The 16,514-nt window shown below is 48.6% G+C and overlaps 2 protein-coding genes across 6 annotated transcripts; one reads left to right on the top strand and one right to left on the bottom strand.

Annotated features, from left to right (window-relative positions):
• The first annotated feature begins 245 nt into the window (after positions 1-245).
• Positions 246-7,099, top strand: CDKN3 (cyclin dependent kinase inhibitor 3). 5 transcript variants are annotated; one of them, XM_048949219.1, is made up of 8 exons: positions 246-444; positions 617-672; positions 1,625-1,669; positions 2,362-2,584; positions 3,446-3,477; positions 3,744-3,847; positions 5,115-5,185; positions 5,490-5,561. In XM_048949219.1, the coding sequence occupies exons 1-8, from the start codon at positions 365-367 to the stop codon at positions 5,497-5,499; spliced, it is 621 nt and encodes a 206-aa protein (XP_048805176.1). In that variant the 5' UTR covers positions 246-364; the 3' UTR covers positions 5,500-5,561. The 5 variants fall into 5 exon arrangements, with proteins under 5 accessions (XP_048805176.1, XP_048805174.1, XP_048805171.1 ...); XM_048949217.1 differs by having other exon boundaries at positions 5,472-5,561; XM_048949214.1 differs by lacking the exons at positions 5,115-5,185; positions 5,490-5,561 and adding an exon at positions 6,881-7,099.
• A 3-nt stretch (positions 7,100-7,102) lies between these two features.
• On the bottom strand, positions 7,103-13,993 carry CNIH1 (cornichon family AMPA receptor auxiliary protein 1). Its single transcript, XM_048949233.1, has 5 exons — positions 13,838-13,993; positions 13,501-13,569; positions 9,841-9,953; positions 8,611-8,754; positions 7,103-7,930 (listed from the first exon to the last, which is right to left on the bottom strand). The coding sequence occupies exons 1-5, from the start codon at positions 13,916-13,918 to the stop codon at positions 7,903-7,905; spliced, it is 435 nt and encodes a 144-aa protein (XP_048805190.1). The 5' UTR covers positions 13,919-13,993; the 3' UTR covers positions 7,103-7,902.
• Between the last annotated feature and the right edge of the window lie 2,521 nt (positions 13,994-16,514).

Genomic DNA, 16,514 nt, shown 5'->3' with positions numbered 1-16,514 from the left:
GCTCCTTTTCAGCCCAGGCCATGCTGTGATTCTATGACAGAAAATTCCAGAAAGTGAAGCCTGGACGCGAGTTTTTTAGATGCCAAATTCAAGCGAAATCGCCGCCAGCCAATCAACGAGCTTCTCCTCCTCTGGCCGCCAAATAGAGAAGGGCCCTCGATGGCTCTCCATTGGACGACGAGAGGGAAGGGCTGACCAATGAGATGCGGCGGGTGGGCGGGCTGAATTCAAAAGGACGGCGGGAGGGGAGCGGCGCCATCTTGGGGCCGGGGCCGGGATCTTCGGCCCCTCAACCTCGGCCCTAAGCGAGGGGTAGCGCAGCGCTCCGGTGGGTTCGTCGCTCTTCTCCATCCAGCCGCGAGCCATGCACGTAGCGGGCCTTGACTCGTCAGACGAAGAGGCCACCGAGGAGGAGGAGGGGGAGGAGCCGCTGCCGCTGTCCTGGTGAGGAGCCGGGCGGGCGCTGTGGGGTTCTATCGGCCCTGTGCGGGAGCGTGCTGTGGGATGTGCTGTTCCCTCGGTGTTGTACAAAATCTCTCTTTAAGTGATCAGCGTAGTGCTGCTTTTCTTTTTTATATTTTTCCGATAACTTAACTTGCGGTCTATCTCCTGACAGGCTTCCACTGCCTCCTGCCTACTCCTCTGCGTTCCTGGCTGTGTGTTCCCTGCCAGGTAAGCAGCACTGCTGAAGACTGTGGGTGTGTTTGAGCTGACGAGAAGAACTATCTCGTAGCCCTACATTCTGTTTTCTGTTATTCGGCCGAGTGTCTTCCAAGTAGTATCCTTCTAATACTTGTAGGGAGCATGTAGACAGGAGGGGGAACGGCTCTTTGTGAGGATGGATGGTAATAGGACAAGGGAATGGTTTGAAACTGAAACAGAGGAGGTTTAGGTTGGATATGAGGAGGAAGTTTTTCAGCCAGAGGGTGGTGAGGCACTGGCACAGGTTGCCCAAGGAGGCTGTGGATGCCCCATCCCTGCAGGCATTCAAGGCCAGGCTGGATGTGGCTCTGGGCAGCCTGGGCTGCTGGTTGGTGACCTGCACACAGCAGGGGGTTGGAAGTGGATGAGCACTGTGCTCCTTTGCAACCCAGGCCATTCTGTGATTCTGTGGTTTAAGATACCTTCAATAGCTGGTACCAGTACTGATGAGAATCCCACAGAAACACCTGCTAACATGTACACCAGGAATAGTTGCATTTTCATGTTAAGCTACATGAGCTGCTCCTGTAATAGATGTTCAACCTTTGACTGCTAAACTGCAGTGCAGATCTGCCAGCAGAGCTCTTGTACAGGATTCTGCACCCATGTTTTCAGGGTATGCTTCCAGAGGTGCACAGTCCTGGCACCAAATGCATTCTGATTTATAATACTCCAAACTTTTCATCTCTAAGGTGTACAATAGCTTAAAACTTTGAGTGACATTTAAAATCCTGTTCTATGGCAGTTTAAACACCATTATTTGCTTAATACTGCATTCTGCACTAGCAATCCATTTGCAGAACCAAGAACTGTTGTGGGGATGTGGCTTTGGTGCTGAGGGGAGGGTGCCTGCTTTGCTCTTCTGTTGTAGCAGGCATTTATGAAATCTCAGGCCATAATCAGCATTCATCATTTGTTTTAGGTTGCAGGTTTAAGGACATTAGAAGGAACCTTCAGAAAGATATCGGTGAGTTTTCTGTTCAGAGCCTGATTGCCTCTCATTGCCATGGAATGGGTAAGAACAATGTGAGTGAAAAATGAAGCAGAAGATACTCTTACAGGCTTCCTTTGACTTGGAGTCTGATGGAGCTGCTGTTCATCTAACCTGGGCAGGATATTTCCAGGCTGGAGCAATACAGCTATCTTTCTATTGCTCCCAGTAACTTGAGTTCTGTGAAATCACACACCATGTGCAGGCCAAGAGCGTCTTCAGAACAGTTAGGACTGAGATGAATTACAGAGCTGTTATCTCCCCTTCCCAGTGGAAACTGTGAAGAGGATAGAAAAGATGAAATAGTGTAAAAAATCTGTGCTTGGGATTCAGCTGTAAAGGCTAGAAAAGGTAAACAGTTGGACAGTTATAGCTGGAGATGGGGTAGAATCATGCTTAAGCCAGCAGGTTAGTAGGACTGTTTTCAGTGCTGACCTTACTTTGGGTGAGCCTTGTCTGCAGGCTGATTCTGAACTGAGAATTCCTCCTGCAGGTTATCTGAAGACAAGTGTAGGCAAGACTCAACAGAAATAAATGTTGCTCAAAGCAAAATTGCTAACTTCTGTTGTCTTAACTTCAAAGGCTAAACGAGGGGATTGGTACCAAGTAGCAAATCTGTTCATGCTTAAGCTTGATAGGCTTTGTTTGTTTGCTTAATCTGTTGGCAGACGAACTAAAGAGCTGTGGGACACAGGATGTGTTTGTGCTTTGTACCAAAGGAGAGCTCTTAAAATACCGAGTACCAAACCTTATAGATGCCTACCAAGAGTGTGGGATCTGTGTGCACCACTATCCTATTCCAGATGGAGATGCTCCTGACGTCACCACCTGCTGCACAATTCTGGAAGAGCTCAGAAGCTGCCTGGAAAGCAACAGGAAGACAATCATCCAGTAAGTTGTGGTTCCTTCACCGAGTCTTCCTGCACGACCACCTGAAATGGAACCCTGTCAAATGACTTTGGGGTTAGCTCAAGCTGTGAAAAACTTCTTTCACCTCTTGTACCCCTTTGGAGCTGACTTGGCCTTTCTGAGATCTGTTTCTCCCTCTTTCCCCTTTTCTGTCCTGCAAATGCTTCAAAATGTGTGCTGACTGGTACCGTGCTGCTCCTTGTGGCTGGGCTGGTTGGATATCAGGTCTGTAGGAGGAGTTGTAAGTTAAAGCAGACACTGTCACAGGATAACGTACCCCAGGCTGTTTACCAGAGGCTCATTGGGTCCTAGCAGTGCCAAATTCATTTTAAATTGCATAAGACTTGTTGAAAGTTCTATCTTTAAGCATTTGTAGCTGAGCTCAGGGTAGTGAAAATGAGCTTTCCCAGATCCATGTTCCCTGAGATCCTGCTGACAGCTTCCTGCACAGCCAGTCACTGAAGTTCTCGGACTTCTCACTCTTGCAGAGGCCTGCTGTTACCATTAACTCACAGCTGTTATCAGAACCTTACCCTGGAGCAGGATTTAAGGAAATGGAGATCTCTTCACACCTTCTGTTGACCTCTTGTGCCTTTGGGGCTGTTACCATGAACGAAGAGGAACTTTAAAACAGCACGTTCTCCAAAATGACAGTAAAAAAGGAAGCTCTGGAGAATAAATAGAGGATACTCAGTATTTCTAGAAGCAATTACAAGACTTTCTTAGACTACTGCTGCTCTTGAATATATTGAGGCAGGAGCTGCATCTTACACTTGTGTATGGGGGGCTGAGTGTTGCAGTGTGCCACAGCTTGCTGTAACCAAACCTTCTCTTCTCTTGCAGCTGTTACGGTGGCCTCGGACGCTCCTGTCTCAGTAAGCAGCTCTTAGTGCCTGATTAACTAACCTGATTTAGACCTTTGTTCCCACGAGACACCACTGCTTAAAGGTGCAGCAGTCAGATGGGACAAAGGCCACCCAACTCTATTTGGTAAAAGGTCCAGCAGATGTGTTATCTCTGATATGGCGGGGTTGGCTTTGCCTAGAGTGGTTCTCACAGAATAGAGCGGTTGCTGTGCCAAAGCAGTGCTGTGCAGAGCAAGAGGTGCTCAGCAGAATACATGCTTACCTTTCCCTTACAGTAGCTGCATGCCTCCTGCTTCAGCTTTCGGATGTGGTGACACCTCAGCAAGCAATAGACAGCCTCAGAGAATTAAGGGGATCTCGGGCAATACAGACAGTCAAGGTAATGGGACTGCAGCAGGTAACAGATGGTTGAAACAAGTGGAGAGTCTGGACAGCCCTTCCTTCTGCTTCACAAAGGGATCCCTCCACCTCTTGGAGGTGTTTCACAACTGCTGCCCCCACCTCTTTCCTGAGTTTGAGCTGCCTCTGGCATTTTTCTTTCCTCCTGTTGCCAGCCTGGTCTGCCTATACTGAATTCAGCACACGTCCTGCTTGTCTGCTCTCTGCCATCATTAGTAATCTCTTGCTTTCTCATCCTTATCCCTGCTCATAACTCACTAAGCTGTGGTCCATCTTCCTGTTGTCCTCATTCTCTTCTGTTTAATATTTCTGCATCTTTCTTAAATCTTTCTAACTCATCCTAACTGTAGCTGCCACATGAAAGCACAAGCAGTCTTTCAAGAAGTACCCCTAACTTTATTTTCAAACCCTACATGGAGGGTCTTAAGCTGCTTAACGGCTGGGTTTCTGTTCTTCTTGCTTTGATGGATTTTGGCTACTCTTGGGCCAGCAGTTCATACATAAGTTATGCTCTTACAGTAGTTCTGTGTACAGACAAGAGAAGCTGACACTGAATCAGTTTGCAAGGCAGTAGCTTCCAAGAAAAAAGGAGTTACCTGAAGGCTGTCTGCCAGCTCTAAGCCTCTATGGAACCCAAATTTAATTTGAGCTAGTTGTTGAAAATCAGTTTTCCACAAGCCAAGAGGACAGATGAGGGAGCAGCTTGCATCCTGGGTTGAAGGAGGTTGGGGTGGGAGTAGGAAATATGAACAAATGTTATCATTTGAAGCCTTCGCTTGGGTTGCTCTCTCCTTTAGCCTCTGATCATTAAATCTCATATTAAACACTTGGATATTAGTGCTCCAAATGATGTATGGGTTGACATGACAGCTCTTAGCACAAACTGCTGGGTCTCATTATGCTGAATGGAGGTTGTTTGGCATCAAGGACTCTGTGGAGAGAGCACAGTTCCTTGGTTGGCCCAAACGAAGCAGCTTTGATTTCTAACATGGAACACCTGCCTTCCTAGACTTACCTTAAGCTCATGTGTCCTTTCTGGCAAGCATAGAACCTGAGCTAAGATCCATCTCATTTGTCCAGTGGTTAAAAATATTCCAGAGGATTTGGAGTGAGCACAAGAAGAAAAACTATTTAAACAGAGTTGGAGGGTGCTGCTTGAATTGTGGGCAATCAGACAGCCTTTTAGGATGGCTGTACCTGCTCAGAAGTATGCAGTGCTCCTTACAAATGCCACTGTGCTTTTTCAGCAATACAATTATATCCATGACTTCCGAGGGAGTGTAGCTGCACAGCTGGAAGCACGGGGCACAGCACAGAGGTCGGTGTCACGGTGAGCGTGTGCTGGAGTGGCTTTGTCTGCGTGGCTGTGGCAAACACCTGGACAAGGCAGCTCATCCCAACCTCAGTACCTGCTTGTTGCTGCTGCCTCTGTGCCACCACTGCTCGCTTTCAGATGCGTGTCAAGTGTTGGGGCTGGAGGCAGGAATCTTGATGGACATAGAGCTTCTGCATCTTCTTAGCAATCCTTTGTACTCACTGCCTTAAAATGCACTGAACTGTTTTGTGTTCATTACTGGTGTGGTGCTGACCTGAATGCCTAACAGGCTTCTTCTCAACACAAGGACAACTTGAGCAGACTCACAGAACGGCCCTGGTTGGAAGGGACCTCAAGGATCACGAAGCTCCAACCCCCCACCAATGCAGGGCCACCAACCTCCACATTTCACAGCAGCCCAGGCTGCCCAGGGCCCCATCCAACCTGGCCTTGAACACCTCCAGGGATGGACGGGGCATCACAGCCTCTCTGGGCAGCTGTTCCAGCACCTCACCACTCTGTGAAGAATTTCCCCAACATCCAAACATAGACTATCTGATGTTTGGCATCTCTTGGCACTGTGCTGTCACTACACTGGTGTGCTGGCCTCTCTGTGTTGACGTTCTGTGCTTACTGCATGGAGGCAAGGCTGGGCTATCAAAGCTATGACCGAATTTCATTTGTGTTTTGTCTCTCTTTATGTAGCATGAGAACTGGGACAAGTGTTGGACATGCAGGTGGAAACAAAACCATCTGTAACCCTATGGCAGCTAAGTACAGACTTGGAATGCCAATAGGCTGCCTTCTACTTCAGTGTGTTGGGAAAGGAGAAGAGACAAATGTACTTCCTAGCTACAGCCTTGTTTGTAAAATGTAGCTATATGTAATAGATACGTAGTAGATATATAGCTATGTGTAATTCCTCAGTTCTGGCACACTTATCTGCAGCAGCAGGACAGACTCAAGCCAAGCATTTTGTTCCTGGGGGCAGCTGGAAGCTGAAGCTCACAGTAGAACCCCATTAGGAAGTTACTCTCCTGCTTTCACTTTTGGATTCGCACATGTAAAGCTTTACTGTTTTATTTATCGAGGAATATTTTGCTTCTGTGCAGCTGAGTGCACAGGATTATGGCTCTGCTCCCTCACAGCCCTGCGTTTCAAATGGCAGTAAAGTGAAGCAGGAAAAAACAAAGATGGTCCAATAGGAACCATTGCATGGATTTCCAAAGAAACTTTCAACGTTGTTTAGCAAAAAGCTCAGAGTTACAGCTTAAGGAAAAGAAGTCTTTTTTTAACACAGAAGAGGTGGAGTACAGCTTGGAGCAGTTTGGGGTGGGTTGGAATAGGAATTTGGAGGCACCATGTGAAATACAGCAGAATTCCCTCCCCATACACACACACATCCTGTGAGGCACAGCTCACTGCCTCTGCCACCTTTCATTCTAGGCTATGGAAGTACTCAAAAAGCAGCCAAATCAATGGGAGCCATTCAGTTGCTGTTGAAGATGCCAAGTCCCCAATGCAGGAGATCTGTAACACGTGGGTTTCTACCTATTTTCTTCCACAGTGCAGACTTCTGCAGCCACCTGTATGTTGTGCTATTAGATCCAGCACCTGGGGGGCTCAAAGGGAACAAATAAACTACTTATACAAAACTGTGTTGCTAAAACTGGAAAATTACTTCATTTTCCTCAACAGGTAAATGGAAAAGATTCTTCTTATCACATGGAAGCTGTTCACAACGACCATTTACAATGCAATGTTCCCAGCCCCAATCACTGTTCATCTGCAGAGCCACAAAAACACAAAAGCAGGGAATTGGAGCTTCCCTTTTCAGACACGATTCTGTGTTCTGGTTCTAAAAGGTATGCAATGATCCCAACAGATGAATTTAAAGACAAAATGAGGCACCAATAAATATAAGCAGTTCTGAATTTGAGACTTTATTTATTGCACTAAGGAACAGCAGGGCAGTTTCACAATCTCTCCTTTGAGAAGCTCTGTGGTATTACTCTCAAGCTCAGGAGTATTTTCACCGTTGGAATTGATAAGTGTGCATTTATCCATGTGTGAATAAGTTTGCTAATGGTGTCTGTGCACGGACTGTAAACAAATCATCAGATTCATTCCTTTGTGGACAATGCAATGTTTCCTATCACGACGACACGCCTGTGATTACAGCAAGGCTAGCAGCTGGTGAAAATACAGAACCATGCACTGACAGGGAAAGGTTACCAGATAGGAAAGGGAAAAAAGAACAGAAGTGCTGTTTCTGCAGTTGTGTCCCTTCATCTCTTCAGACTGACATCACCCACAGGCAGAGCACGGCACGCCGGTCCCCCAGCCCGTGGCAGTACAGCTGATGGCAGTCAGAGGGATGCAGGGCTGAAGCCCAAAGGAACTGCTGTGCTATGGCTGCTCAGTTACAAACACCTATCGAGGACTACGGCTGTTCCTTATGGAGTGCAAAGTCAAAACCCAGTCATCTTTATACTAATGTAATTCCATAATTTCAGTGTCCCGGTAAAATATAAGAAAACAGTCTTTCCACAAGTATAAAATGTGGAAATGTTTTAAAAATAGGGGAGTCATCGTTTTGTAAAGCAAATGCGATCATCGGGTTCCGTATTTAATCTTGGTACGACGTGGTCGCTGTAAATAATCCATGGTTTGTGGCTTTTGCATGCACTTAAATGGAACAAAGCTTGCCGAATGTCTTCTTAAGAGCTCACCAGAACGTAAATCATGCTGAAAAATAAGAAGAAAAATAACATTCAGGTGTGTGACTTTCATAAACGTTACACATTGAATTATGAGGTCTCAGAGGAACAAATCCGTGTGAGGCACGTGGACGGGGAGCGGAGATGTGACACAAACACCAGAGGGCACTGCGCAGGATGATGAGAACTGATGCAACAAGCAGATGAAGCAGCACCGTACAGGGAGCCCTGCAGCACCCCTCGCCCATGTCAGCACTCAGCAGCTGTGTCCCATCGCCCAGACACCCATCAGCTTTTGGCCTGGAGGCAGGACAAGGCAGAAGGGAGCTGTGATGGCTCCTGTGGGTCCCCTCCCTTTTCACTCTTGGAATGAGTGCCACCTTAAAGAGAAATCAGTTCTAATGCCTACACAACTGAGAAGTGCTGCTGCTCCCATTTCTTCATGGACACACAGGTCTGGGTGGGGAGGTTGTGCTTAACAGAAGAGAGGCCTGGAGCTCTCCAGTCGTTCTAATGCCCAGATTCAAATGAGGAATTCCAACCAAATTAAGACTCGTGTTTTATAATGGAATATAAGGCACTGTGTGAATTATTTCGTCAGGCAAGTTGGCGTTATTTACATTGCTGAGTTCAAAACTTCTCTTGGCACTGCGCCCAGCCTAAAAGAGCAGACTAAAGATGAGACAGAGGACAGAGGAGCAAACTTACCCATATAAGTAGTAAAAAAATGATAGAAGGTAGAATGCTAATTTGCACCATCCTTCCTTCTGGCAATAGGCTAAAATGTCTGCATTCATGATGGTTGTAGGATCATACAGACCAGGGCCGCTCATCACAGGTCTACTCATGTACCTGGAAGCGACACACAATCAGTTTTGGGGCACCAGCAATGGCAAACATGGCTTTGTGCCCCCCGCCCACCAAGCAGCACAGCAACGAGGAGCCGCAGCCCACAGCCCCTCACAGCAGACTGCAAAGTGCAGGAGGCCCCAGCCAACCGTGGGCACCAAAGAGCTTCTGACACACAAACCCAGGAGCTGCCCCCAGCCTTAAAGCAGGCCGAGCTGTGGCACAGCAGCTGGCAACGGGACGTTTGTTTATAAATGAAAAACAGCATTCTGCCAGTTTTACACGTGGGATTCCTTATAAAGGGTTGGAAAAGGTGGAGAAGGGATCACTGCAGCACCCTACGTAGCCTGCAGCCTTGAATTGTTGCTACAGTGCACGCTGGGTACCAGAGCAGAGCAGCACTCACACAGGTCAATGCAGAACGATCCCGCAGCTGTGGCTTAATGCAGGCTGCTGGCAAACAGCCACCCTACCTCCAGCCAGGACCAGCACAGCTACATCCACAGGGAAAACTGTTCTGCTGGGTCGTTTCAACCTCCTGCAGCTCCCTGCACAGATTCTATCATAGAATCACAGAACGGCCCGGGTTGGAAGGGACCTCAAGGATCACGAAGCTCCAACCCCCCTGTGCCATGCAGGGCCACCAACCTCCACATTTCACAGCAGCCCAGGCTGCCCAGGGCCCCATCCAACCTGGCCTTGAACACCTCCAGGGATGGACGGGGCATCACAGCCTCTCTGGGCAGCTGTTCCAGCACCTCACCACTCTCACAGCACACAACTAGCAGCAAAAGGAAGCAGGGCTGCCATTCCTACCAGCAGCCCACACCGTCAGTATGCAGCTTCAGTGCACCTCTGTCACATCAGCTGCCACTGCTGCCCAATATGGGGTTCTTGCACGGCACAAGGGAATACAGACAAGGAGAGGAAGCAAAGCGATGCTTTTTATTTGATAGCCTGGATGTCAGCTTTCTCACTGCCACCTCAGGAAGCATCCTTACTTGCTGCAGACACAGAACACTTAACAGGAAGCACTGCAATGAGTTACAATTAACGTGAGTACACAGACACCAGACTCATCAATATTACCTCCAAATATGATAAGCCAACAAAGGCATATTGAGACCCAGTGTAAGCCACTCTGCTGCACAGAGAAACATAACACAGAAGAATGCATGGATGAGGTACTCTGGAAGTACAAGCTGGAAAAGAAAAAATACGAGTTAGAAGTTTGGATAACTCCAAGCAAAACGTGCATTGTTTCATCTATCTTGGAGGTAAGCCTTTGTTTAAGAAGTCTTTTAAGGACCACTAACAAGACTGCAGCAAGTGAAAAGAGCAACTAGCAGGACATGCCTTGCTGTTTTCACATGATATTCATCAACTGAGAAGAAAGCTTCACAAAATGAAATGCTCAGAATAAGAGATCTCTATTGCTTCTGTTAGCTTAAGCACACTGTGAACCTGTGAACAGAGCCACGTTTTATACGTGGCCTCCGTAACAGAAGAGACAGAGATATTTCTGCTCATGTAACAGAGGAACATCACCAAGAAACACGTGCTACGAAACGGTTTGGAGGCAAAAAGATGTTTTATGTTTTCATATCTGAATATCGAAACAAAGCTGTCAGACAGATGTAATTTTCAGCTTCCAACTGGTGCCAGGATGGCATCTCCGAGGCCAAGCTGTGCCCACCAGGTCAACACACAGCCAGCTTCGGCCTCCTCCTCCCGCACCTGGCGTGCATGCTTGGCAGCATCATGCTTTCCAGCAGGAGCCCACAGAGCTAACTATCAATTACTATGACACCACAGAAGCATGAAATGCCAGCAGCTATTAGTGTTATTAATAGGAGTACTATGAAGGGCTACGTGGAGTAAATGCATGCAAAGGGCCAGCAGAACCTTGCACCCACCCTGAGACCAAGGCACCTCAAAGCAGTATCGATTCTCTTTTATTACACCATCCAGAAAGAAGCAAATCTTCCCACCTAAGGAGCACTAAAGCATCTCCTCTTGAGAAATACTGCATTTCTAGCTCAGATTTCAACTGTGTGTGCCTGCACTCACACACACAACACATCCTGCCCTTCTTCCTTCGCGTGCAGGACTGCATCAGCGCCACACTGTTCTGCAGTTCTTGTTTGAAAGCCCCAAACCATCTCCCTCAGATTCTGAATCCTCCCAAGGAACATCCTCACCACCTGCTGCTACGTTTTGCTTCCCCAAGTGGCAAACACCAAACAAAGCACAACAAAACCAAGCTGTCGTACCTGAAAGGTCTCAGCAAGGTGTCTGTGCCCAGCCCCTTCTGGGTGTACTTACCAGCTACAACTCGGCTCTACTTATAGTGGAACAACAACAAAACCAGTGCTGCTCTGTGCAGCAGCCTGTTTACCAGCTCTGAAATCTGTAGTTGATTTCACGACACCTTTCAGAACGTATTTCTCTTTACCTTCTCTATTGGATCCTACTCCCACAGCAGGACAGCTCTCTTGCAATGCTCCACAACCCTCCCCAGCTGCTCTTACCACCATTTAGCAAAGCCCTTCAAGAGCCCAGCTCTTCACTTCCAGTTGCTAACCTCCTTCCACAACAAATCCCAAGCTAGTCACTATTTCCAACGAAGCCATCATATAAACAACCACCACATGCATGTGGGTTAGCAGAAAGTTAATATTTGCTTCAAACATGCACACTGTAATACATTAAAAGGTTGCAATAACGACATAATGCATCAATGCAATGAGAATTTGCCTTCCCCCACACTGCAGCAGGCCCAGCAAGGGAAACTGTTAGATGCACGGCTACCCAGGCAGCAGTGCTCTGCCTATGGCCTCCTGCCCTTCTCTTGCTGACCATTTACATCCCACACATCTGACACGCACTCTCCCCCCCAGCTACTATAAAATACATTTCCTTCTGGATAATTTACCTGGCTCTTCAAAACACAGCGAGTTGCAGTGCAGGACTCACTTCTGCACTGCCCCAAACCAGGCTAAAAGAAAAAGCCATGGGACACAGGGTCAGAAACACCTGCTTTACCAAACCCTGCGCTCTTGAACGAGCTCCCCTCGTGCTCCTGGTTACAGATACAAGCAAACAGTTTGCCTCCAGTGCTTCTCACAAAGCAGGGAGTATCAGAGCTGCATCCCTGATTGTGGAACACCAAACAAAAAAGCGAGGATAACATGTATTGTGTTATGGCCACCTCAGTCATAGAATGGCCTGGGTTGGAAGGGACCTCAAGGATCACGAAGCTCCAACACCCCCCACCACAGGCAGGGCCACCAACCTCCCCATTTCACAGCAGCCCAGGCTGCCCAGGGCCCCATCCAACCTGGCCTTCAACACCTCCAGGGATGGACGGGGCATCACAGCCTCTCTGGGCAGCTGTTCCAGCACCTCACCACTCTCACAGCACACAACTTCCCCCTGACATCCAACCTCAATCTGCCCTCCCTCAACTCCAAACCATTTCCCCTTGTCCTGCTGTCATCTCCCCTTTCCAAGAGCTGACTCCCCTCCTGTCTGCAGGCTCCCTTTAGGTACTGCAGGCTGCACTGAGGTCACCCCGCAGCCTTCTTTTCTCCATGCTGAACAAGCCCAGCTCCCTCAGCCTGTCTTTGTAGTGGAGGTGCTGCAGCCCCCTGCTCATCTTTGTGGCTCCCCTGGACCCTCTCCAACAGCTCCCTGCCTTTCCTGTACTGGGGGCTCCAGACCTGGACACAGCACTGCAGCAGGGGCCTCACAAGAGCAGAGCAGAGGGGGCCAATCACCTCCTGTCCCTGCTGGCCACCCCTCTGCTGATGGAGCCCAGGATACCATTTGCTTTTCAAGCTACAAGAGCACACTGCTGGCTCATGTTAAGCCTTTTATCCACCAGGACCGCCAGGTCCTTCTCTGCAGGGCTGCTCTCAAGGACTTCTGTTTCCAGTCTGTATGGATGCCTGGGATTCCTCTGGCCCAAGTGCAAAACCTTGCACCGTGCTGTGTTGAACTCCATTGGATTCACCCGGTCCCACCTTTCAAGTCACCTCAACCCTCAAGCAGAAGTGGAATTTCTTCACTCAGTGCTTGATAAGAACTCATCTCTAACAACCTCAGAGCTTCAGCAATGGCAAGATTAATTTCAACCTGAGGTTACTACAACAACCCCCAGTGGCAGGGGTTACATCTGGATGATCTGTAAGGACCCCTTCAACTTCAGTTATCCTCTGATTCTAACCCGCAGGACACACAAAATGGGCATGTAACAGTTTTCCTCACTTGACAGAGAAGCTAAAGCAAGCAAAATTGTTGGGCACAAAATATGGGAATCCACGAAGCTGTGAGAAACCCCACAGAACAAAAACCGAGCAGATGAGCAGGCAGACAGAATGAAACATCTCAGGTATAACGGATGTTCCTAACGAAATGAAAGCGGCGTTAAAAATGAAACTGAGAAGCAGTACACACCTTTAATGCAATTTTGACTCTTTTAATCTTTTTGACCCTTTCAACTGTCTTTGTGCCGAAAACGTAGAAAGCAGATTGAAAGAGTGTTAGTGGGACAGCTGACAAGATCACCACAGATCAACAACAGTCAGAACACTCAACTTGAAAGCACAGAAGAATCAAAGAGTTTCCGCTACAGTTCCACCAGGCTGCTCAGCACAGATGCAACTGCTGCTCCATTCTAACAAGGTAACAGCAAACACAAGCACTTCACACGGACACAGGAAGCAAAATCGTTAGTGAGCAACTTACGGGATTGAGCGTGTTGCATTGGTCGATGGGATTCTTGTAATCTGTCTTCAACTCATCAAACGCTATAATCTGCAACAGAATTGGAACAGCTGTGATTCTGCAGCCCGGAAGCAGCAGTTCGATGAGCCAAAAGCAACGCGTGGGCACAGGGCCGCACTGCCAGCGTTACTTCCCAATAGCTTCTAAAGCACCAAAGGCTCCCATCCCGCCCATCCCATCCCATCCCCTCCATTCCCTCCCGGCCTGGCACTGCTCCCCCAGGCCACGCTGTGGAGCGGCTCCAACCCCCGGGCTGACCCCGGCGGCTCCCCCCTCCCCTCTCCCCTCCCTCACTCACGTGCCAAATGGCGAAGAAGATGAGCGCGGCGGTGAGCAGCAGCGCCAGCATGTAGCAGAAGGCTGCGAACGTGAACGCCATGGCGGTGGCGGCGGGCCGGGCGCGGCGCGGGGGCTGCCGGGCGCGATCATTCACCGCCGGGGCCGGGCCGCGCAGCCGCTGGGCTATGGCGCCCCCTGGTGGTGCCCGCCGGCACTGCTGAGGTGGCGGTGGGCGTGGCCACGTCAAAGTGGGCGTGGCCACGTCAAAGTGGGCGTGGCCACGTGCGCGGGCTCGGTGGGAGACGCGAACCGGCAGATAGGAAAGAATGAGAGCGCGGAGTGCGCGTGCCCGCAGCGAAACGGGCTCGCAGCGCTTCCGATCGGCACAACCCGGAGCCAGAGGAAACAGCAAAGGGATGAGAAAACAAACGGCTGGAGGAGAAGTTCGGATATATTTCTCCCATGGGTTCGTATAAGTGTCCCTGCAGTTTTAATGATGGCTCCCTGCAGTAACAATAATAAATGCAGGGTCACGCGCTGCAGTCACTTCTGGGCAGGTGCTGTAATGAATGATGGACACAAAACTAAACTGGTGATCTTTGCCAGAGCGTGCACAGCATTCCTCTGCAAGGACCTTGTCTGGAGTAACAGAGGGCAGTAGTTCTGTGTGACAAAGGCTTGTTCAGTGAAGGGTGTGTTGTATTATGGATTGGCTTTTTAAAACACCAATGGAATGAAGAGCAAATTCTGTAGAAAAGGCCCAACCTGGTTTTCATTTCGCTCATTTGTTTGGGATTTCAAAACACACAGCAGCCACCTCCTCAGGATTAGAACAACTTCTTCCTTGTATGAATTATAAAAGAGCCAAGAAAACAAGATGAGGGAAGCACAGCAGTGATCTGAAGATGGCCTGTAGCTTCTAATGCATCTTCCTGGACTCACTGAGTTTAATCACAGAATCACAGAATGGGCAGGGTTGGAAGGGACCTCAAGGATCATGAAGCTCCAATCCCCCGCCACATGCAGGGCCACCAACCTCCACATTCAATACCAGACCAATTTAATCCTGGTTGGAATCACAAGGGAAAATGTCAGTGTGTGTCCATCTTAAATCCCTCTGAAGCATTTGTTCCTATCAGAGAACAGACACACGATCAGCCACAATTGAGTGCTTACAGTCTGGTCACAACAAGAGTTAGCTGAAGGAAGTCAGCCCAGTTGCAGCTATCAAGGAGGAATCTAACACTGCTAAACTTAGCAGTAAAAATGTGCAGACTTCCACAGATTAAGACTGAACTTATTGGGTATGTAAAAAAAACACCTGTTGTTTCTCTGCAGTTTAGAAGGGGCTTTCCATGTACCTCTATCAGTGTGGCTGAGATCCCACTTCTGCACAGCTTACATGCACACGTGAGAAGAAAAAACAGAATAGAATCATAGAATCATGGAATGGCCTGGGTTGCACAGGAGCACAGTGCTCATCCAGCTCCAACCCCCTGCTGTGTGCAGGTCACCAACCAGCAGCCCAGGCTGCCCAGAGCCACATCCAGCCTGGCCTTGATGTCTCTTTAACAAATGGAGTTTTCCAAAACGTTGCACACAAGTTTAGGTGCAGCAGTGATGGCTGAAGATCACATTCTCAATCCTTCGCCCTTCAAAGAACAGCTTTAAATTCTGATCCCAATATCAACTACTGCAGCTCTCTCAGCTTGAATAAACAGAAGCAGAAACCACAGGCTTAGAACTTTAAAATGGCATTACACCTGGTATGTAATGATAACACTAAAAAAATCCACTGCTAATTAGTAGAAACAGAGTCACCGTTGGATATGGGGTTACAATTTGATCAAACTAAAATAAGCTGCCTACCAGGGCAAATCTGCTCCTCCAGGTGTAACGTTATCACTGCCCCAAGGCAGGGGACATGCATGAAGCAGCCAGAAGATGCGGCCCAGTTATCAGAACGTCACACTTCCCTCTGCAGCTCTGAGAGTCCCAGCAGATGATATGCAACACGCTTGAAAATGTGGGAGGGGGAAGTCAGTGTGGGACAAGGGAGACTTCTGTCTCGTTGTTGTCCACAGACATCCTGCAGGGCTTTGAGTACAGAACCCTCAGGTCCAGAACGTACTGACACGCTTAAGTCACACTAAACAGGATTTCCAAAAGCCTTCATCTCCATCTCAAGTCCTTTCAAAGTCTTGCTTTTGATCTCTCAGGCTATATCCGTATTACCAAATCAGCTCAAGGCTCTACCAGCTCTAGAAATTCAACCCCCTGCTTGTTCATAAGATGGAAGTGCTCCTCTGCAGTGCCCTGGCTCAGCAGCAGGTCTCCCAGCAGCACTCACATGCAAGGAGCAGGCTGGGGATGGCTGCCTCACTCTCCACATCTGCCTCTGCAGCCCGTGCAGACAAACTCATGGAGCCTTAAGCTTCAAGATCTTGGGATTAAACTGCAGAAAGGAGAGCAGCTGCAGCGACAGCACAGGGAATACAGACAAAAATAGGAAAACAGAAAAAATAGACAAAGAGAGGAGAAGGGGGAATGGTTTTAAAGTGAGACAGGGGAGGTTTAGGTTGGATATGAGGAGGAAGTTTTTCAGCCAGAGGGTGGAGAGGCACTGGCACAGGTTGCCCAAGGAGGCTGTGGATGCCCCATCCCTGCAGGCATTCAAGGCCAGGCTGGATGTGGCT

Source organism: Lagopus muta, chromosome 6 (assembly GCF_023343835.1).
Source record: "Lagopus muta isolate bLagMut1 chromosome 6, bLagMut1 primary, whole genome shotgun sequence".
Taxonomy (NCBI): Eukaryota; Metazoa; Chordata; class Aves; order Galliformes; family Phasianidae; genus Lagopus; species Lagopus muta.
This window is presented reverse-complemented; position numbering and strand designations above follow the sequence as displayed.